This window comes from Sphaeroforma arctica (assembly GCF_001186125.1).
Source record: "Sphaeroforma arctica JP610 unplaced genomic scaffold supercont1.2301, whole genome shotgun sequence".
In the NCBI taxonomy this organism is placed as follows: domain Eukaryota; class Ichthyosporea; order Ichthyophonida; genus Sphaeroforma; species Sphaeroforma arctica.
The window spans coordinates 1-7,521 of NW_014038257.1; the positions used below are offsets into that span (position 1 = coordinate 1).

The following is a 7,521-nucleotide window of genomic DNA, read 5'->3' on the forward strand; positions in this document are numbered from 1 at the left end:
GTGTGTGTGTGTGTGTGTGTGTGTGTGTGTGTGTATATATATCTATATATTTATATATATATGTATATATACACGGAAATTTTTATGCCTACCACCATTATATCGCTCAGACTGTCTGCCCTGTTCTGTCCTCCACGCGATCTCGGTGCAGTGATCTCCTTAGTTCGAAAGCTTTTATGTGAGTTAGATCGTTCTGACTGTCTTATTGATGACTTTATTCTCCACATGATATTTGATAACTAGTGTAGTGTAGCTCTTAAAAAGTGTCACATCCAAAAAAAAATACGCTTAGTGTGGTGATAAGTTTGTTTAAAGCGTGAAGTAAACATACAGCAGCAGTAGTGTGTGTTAATATAATGCATGAGTGAAAATAAATATGTACCTATACATATGTAATATATTACTCCGAAATTGATGTTTCGTTGCTAGGTTTTGTTATTGTAGAGGGTTATTAAAGTTCGCCTTCTCAAAGCAAGGTGGACTAAATAATAAAGGAGGCTATTGTTTTCTACCGTCATCGTTTAATAGACCGGGCGCCAGACGGATAGATAGATAATCGGAATTATTCTCGTTCATTGTTAAGTTTAAATAGATTCTATTGTTGGGAATTGGGACCGTTGCTTTCTTTCTTTTTTAGTAATATCAGTTATGAGCTGTGCAAAAGAGTGTACAGTATTTATGTAAATGTGTAGACAGTTTGTAAGAATCATCATAGTTTTTGTCTGCGAGTCTGTGACTCGTGACTCGTGAGTGAGTCGTGACTCGTGACTCGGGACTCTTCAGTCTTCACTCTTCTTGGGATTTGACTAAGTTGTACTTGTTTTAGTTTTTTTGGTTTTTTCTAAACCTTTGTTTGTTCTAATTTCAGGCGGCGATACAAGCTTTGTTTGATTTACAGAAAAAAGGAATTGAACCTTCCCGTAGCCAAGCTGTCAATGGTCATGACTTGGTTTTTTTTTAAATAACAATGCTCTTTTTTTTATAAATAGAATCTTTTATTGCTATTATTTTTACAAAATAGAATATATATTAAAGAAATACTGTACATAAGAACGTTCCCGAGGATGATATTAGTTGTTGTTGTTTTTGTTGTTGTTTTTATAAACAAAACCCAGAATTTGAAAAAGTTAGAATTGAGGGGGTATTTATCTTTTTTTTTAAATACAAACGGGCATCTGACCACTTAAATACTACTATTTACTACTAGAGAGAGAGAAGTAGGGAATGAAAACTGAATGCCAAACGGGATCAGGAATTTCTGAACAGAATCAGAATCGGATGAACATACATAATAAATAAAAATTAGTGGTTTGTCTTGTTGTTTTTTTAGTCATGCGAGTTCACAAAGCCTTTTAAATTGAAACAGAGACATTCATGACTATTTTTTATAATAGACGATGATAAAAATAGAAGAAAATTGTTTTAAAGGCAATAATGACCACCATTGTACATTTGTACTGTGATTATTAATGAAATCTGGAATAATCGAGGTGTATAATGTGAGCCTTGTGATTTTTTAGAAAACTCGATATTTTTAAAATAGACCTCTCGCGGACCAGGACGCGGAGACGCGGACTTGTTGTTTGTTTGTTTTTTAAGTTTTGTTCTTGTTTTGTATATTTTAACATCCATATACTAAGGGGAGTTGATTTTTAAGAACCAACCCTAATTCACTAAATCCGGTTTTGGATATAACCCCAACCCCATCCATATACTATGGGGAGTCGATTTTTAAGAACCAACCCTAATTCACTAAATCCGGTTTTGGATATAATCCCAATACTATTTTCTAGACTTTTTTTAGAAACATTTAAAGAGAATTTTGCGAAGGCGTCAAGTTGATAGCTCTATTGGTTCATGAGTTATGTATCGATGAATGAACACGATTGTGCACTTTTCGACCATGCCAAATCTTGGATTTCCGGGTCGCGTATTAACATTTTGAACCTTCTAAGGGTTCTCATATATAATAAATATAAGTTTTATTACTTCAAAACCCATTATTATGGTATAGATAGCCTATTATACTTGCTCAAAAAAGTGCATGCATGTCAATCAATGACATCCATTTTATTCATCGTGCAATCGATGGTATTGCACATCAAATACCGTGAATACACTGTTTCTCGATTTTAGCAGCTGTAGCTTGCATTATGGATATAAGAACGCATATACGATATTGTTTGGACAATATTTGTACGTGACAACATTGAAACTTTACTAATCATGCCTATTTAGACCCAATAATCGCGTTTTGGAGGATTCCGATGTAATCCTTCGCATTGGTGTTCTACTTGTACTGCGACCTTAGCGCCTTCGCAGATAAATAATCTTGAAGAAGAAGAAATATTAAGAATAAATAGAATTCCAGATTTAGCTAGTCAGGAACTGTTCTTAATTTTCGGCCCGATTTAATCCCCTTGGTCTATGGATGGGGTGTTAAAAGAGATATATATATATCTAAAAAATATATTAAAACTCGTTATTTATTTATATTGTAAATATTTTAGGTTTATTGTAGTTTTATATACCCCTGTTGTAGAAATTCTTTTTTTTTATCGCTCTTATAACTAAAAATTGAAGTAAAACGTGGTGCTATAATGAACTAATTTTTTCAATTGTACCATCGGTGTTGTAGAATTTTTTTTCTATCGCTCTTACAACTAAAAAATCAAGCGAAACATGGTGCTATAATGGACTATTTTAAATGGTACCATCGGCCATCGGGTCTCGCCGCTCGCGGAACTTCAACTTTACTCTTGTCTGTGAGTGGGGGACTCGGGAAGTCGGGGCTATTTCACCTGAAAGATGAAGCTTGAACTCTGAAGTGTTTTTTTTAGGAGGCTATTCCTGAAGCCTGAACCGCTAAAGGCTGAATCATGAATGTCATCGGCTAAAAAATAAAACATCTCATTTTCTGGGCGGCTGGGGGCCTGGGTGCTGGGGCCCTGGGGCATTTCAGTTTTACGGTTTTAGTCAATATTTTACGTTTTTAAAAAATCCCCGCCCCCCCCCCCTTCCCGTTCCTTTTTTACATTTTTACATTCAGCGTTTACCCCCGAGTAGTTGGCTACGCTACTCTCTACTATTCTCAGTAGTGGCTACTATTTTTAGAGAGTACATACATGTTGTAGGTGCATCAGCCATCGGCGTCAGCCATCAAGTCAGCCATCAAGTCATCAATTCGCATTAGGCGTATTCATTAAAAAAAATGACATCCCAGTGACGGGCGTGACATCTGTTGTTTGTAATAAAAAAAGATATGTATGCACATATGTAACTATCTCGTAATAAAATTAAAATAATACTCTTATAATTTCATTGCATGAGCAGTGTTTTGTTGTTTGTAAATTAAAAGCACATCACATTTTCAACTTTCTCTACGAAGTATGCGAATGTCGCAGGACTACATAAGCGCAAAGAAGGACACATAATTGCACCAAATTCATACTACATCGGTTCCTAAGGTACTTGTAATATAAAGTTAAATACAAGATGGTTGCAGTAAAATCAGTTTGGCAGAAAGGGTTCCTGGAGTCTGGTGCGCCGAAAGAAGAACACTTCGAGATCAAGGAATCTGAGTTGAGTGGTGTAACTGCGGACAACCAGCCAGAGGAAGACGGCGCAGTGATTGTGGAGGTTCGGTATATGTCATGTGATCCTTACATGCGAGGATTTTTGAAGTCGCAAGGCCGACCGGCAGAAGAAGGCAAGAAGATTGTCAGCGCATTCGTATCCGGAATCGTAAGTATTGAAAGAATGTAGATAAAATGTGGTGGACATCTGAACCAATGTCAAACTTGGATGAATTATTGAATGTGTTTGAGTGTTTGTATATTACTTCAATAACAAGGAATTAAGTACTGTATGCTCGTCTGTATATATATATATATACGTATGAGCACTTATTAAAAAAAATACACGGACATACATTCACATGAATATAATTTTTTCAAACTCTAAACCCTAATATATTACATTTATACTAGTAGGGGTTTGGGTATAGAATTGTGTACTTTTTTGTGTGTGAGTATATACTATATCTGTATACATAAAGACACTGTATAAATCTGTATCATATATATTTTGTATGCAACTATTATATAGGTTTTGTTTTGTCTGTATGTGTATACATCTGCCTGTATTCATTTTTATGTCTTAAAGAATAAGGAATTGTGATTCATTTGTGCATACAGTTCTTGCTGAATGAGTAAGGTGCTAAATCTCATCTGTGGAATCGTTAGCAACTATGTCTCATTTCGCTTGTACATATTCAAAATCCCACTTGACAGATTCTCGCTTCACGCAATGAAAACTGGAAAGTAAACGATCTGTTCGGTGGGAGTCTGCCCCTGTCAACCGTACAAGTTGTACCAGCAAAGGCGGTAGCAGGCCTGTGGAATCTTTCCCAATACATTGGAGAGGAGAGCCTATCTCAGGTAAGTCTCATACACGTTGCTGCACTGTGCTCATACTTAATCGCTATCTGTGCGGACGTACTTCAAATACCCTCATACCCACGTTGTCTCTGATATCGTATGCGCTATCTGTATCGCTATCAAACGCCCTGTACATTGCACGTCTTGACTTGGATTGTTTTCCGCTTGGTTGTAGAAGCTGTTATTCCCGTTTGTTCGATCAGTTCTTCGCTTTTACGGACATTGAAAGTCTTACTTTCGCCCGCTATTCTAAACTTCTCAGGGCATTGGAGCACTTGGAATGCCCGGCTCCACTGCGTACGGAGGTTTCATCGATGTGCTAGAGCCAAAGGAAGGCCAGACTATCTTCGTGTCTGCTGGTAGGTGATCTCATACATCGCACATTCGTCTACACTGGGCTGTTGCTTGAGAATTGTCGGCTCCTTGTTGACATTGATGAGTTAATATTAGTATGTGCATCTGTGGTGATATGCGTCATACACCTGTGTATGCGCGTTGATGTTGCCCCTCGTGATCACATATAAGCTTATTGGTGAATTTCGATAAGATTTGTCACAACAGGTATATATCCCTAAACAACTACAAGCCTATAACCCTGTCATGAAATATAAATCAATTGCTCGAGCCGCGTTGTTACCACATGTCACCTCAGTGTGGTTGAATAGGTTCGTACACACTTTGCTAAGTCGAGGTTATAAAGAAGAGTACAAAATTATGTCTGCAGATTGATCACTACCACAGTGCAAGGTTGGAAATTTTATGTGTGACACATTAACTCGCATTCAGTATCTGTATGTGATGGTGTCACACGCGTTTACTCATACAATGGTCCATATGTGATGTTGTCAGACATTTATTTCTACAATATCTATATGTGATGGAGCTACTCGCTTACTTACTTATACATAATTGGTTATCATTTGTGCAGCAAGTGGCGCCGTGGGTTCAATTGTTGGCCAAATCGCCAAGAACGTATACAAGTGCACAACCGTTGGATCGTGCGGTGGCCAGGCGAAGTGTGAGCACATCAAATCCGATTTTGGCTACGACCATGCCATTGACTACAAATCAATCGATCAGTCAGGTTAGTATTTGTTTTAATTCTTCGGGCAGGTAGCGTATTTATGCGCGTACTATACATATAAGATGAGAGAATTTTTAGTATGAATCCACAACAGTACTGGCAGCATTTTCCGAAAATACATGCGGATATATATGGGTGTGAAGTATGCCTAGTGTTTCATATCGCCTCGTATACCAACCAAGCATATTGTTATCAACGACGCATCTGTTAAATATTGTGCTTGTGACATATTCGCTTACTACACACTCTCTTTGAAACGTTGTGCATCACGACTCATTTGCGTTAAATAATAACTCACAGGAGCCGACAAAGGCGCTGCGGAGTTGAAGGCTAAGCTAAAGGAAGCTGTGCCCATGGGAATCGATATGTACTTTGAGAATGTAGGGGGTATCCATTTCGACGCAGCCATGAATAGCCTCAGACCGAAGGTAAACAATTGTTGCAATATCTCCATAGTGGGGCATATCTCTTTAAATCGCAGGACAGTTGTGGCAGTGGTCGCACCAGTACGCCATAGCCGCGCTTTAACCGTTGATAAATGAACACAACGCGCACTCGTGGCACAGTATATATATATCATACTCGAGTCGTGATCAAAGGCTGGGATAGTGTGCATAATGAACAGTGTTTGGCTATACATGTTCGCAGTTGATTGCTCGTAAATGGTCAATGAGCGTTTATACCGATGTAAGAAGGTTGTTCTGCCATTTGCTAAATTAAATTCATGCTCCGCGTGTAGCGTATTATACCTGAACGATAGGCACGGAATTACGTTTCATCTATCGCATAGGAGTAAAGTGCCTGTTTTCTTATACGGCTTCTTTCGGGATATCACGTTTTCTATCTCTCCCAGGGTCGTGTTGCCGTATGTGGTGGTATTTCGGGATACAACGACAAAGATGGTCCTAGGCAAGAGGTGGACATTCTCAGTCTAATCTACACAGCACAGCGTATCGAGGGATTCGTCTGCACTCCGTGGCTAACGGGTCAGCAAGGCAATTTCTTGGGTGATATGTCCCAGTGGATTAAGGAAGGAAAAGTCAAGGTTGAGGAAACTACTTACAACGGAGTGGAACAATGGGCCACAGCGTTCAACAGTCTGTTCGAGAACACGCACAGAAACAAAGGAAAGGTAGTCGTCAAAGTTTAATAGATTATAAACATATGACCTACTCCGAGAATGTAGAGGATAACAAATAAAATTAGTATCACTTAACAATTAACAACATTTATTTATGATATTAGCAGCATGTTTTGGACGTTTGTAGTGCATAGTGGTCATTCTGCGACATGCGATTCCTTCGTGGTCTGTATTAAAACTATATATAAATATATATATAAAATATACGTATATAAATATATATATTATACTTAAATATATATATCATAAACAAGTGCTGTTTGTATATATATAAATTAAATAAATAATACATAATGTTATATATATATGAATATACTTGTAATGATGAATACTATTTATGATATTTATATATATATATATATACACGTTTGTATATGTATATAGAAACATGTACTATATATATATATATATATATATATATATATATATATATATATAAATTATAATATAAATATATATATATATACATATATATATATATATTTATATATTATGAATTATATATATATATATATATATATATATATATATATATATATATATATATATATATATATATATATATATATATATATATATTATACTGACGCTCTTATACTTAGAAACACTATATATGATATATATATATATATATATATATATATATAAGCGCTATATATAGATATACACATATATTATATCACATATATATATATATATGTATTATACACACTATATATATATATATATATATGTGTGTGTGTGTGAGTGTGTGTGTGTGTGTGTGTGTATATATATATATATATATATATATATGTCTCTCTCTATATATATATATGTATATATATATATATATATATATATGTCTGTGTGTGTGT

At 35.9% G+C, this 7,521-nt stretch overlaps 1 protein-coding gene across 1 annotated transcript; it reads left to right on the forward strand.

Annotated features, from left to right (window-relative positions):
- The first annotated feature begins 3,342 nt into the window (after nt 1-3,342).
- SARC_12434 (hypothetical protein) lies at nt 3,343-6,769 on the forward strand. The gene is made up of 6 exons (XM_014293460.1): nt 3,343-3,744; nt 4,293-4,439; nt 4,702-4,798; nt 5,368-5,523; nt 5,824-5,951; nt 6,377-6,769. The coding sequence occupies exons 1-6, from the start codon at nt 3,496-3,498 to the stop codon at nt 6,671-6,673; spliced, it is 1,074 nt and encodes a 357-aa protein (XP_014148935.1). The 5' UTR covers nt 3,343-3,495; the 3' UTR covers nt 6,674-6,769.
- The last annotated feature ends 752 nt before the right edge of the window (nt 6,770-7,521 follow it).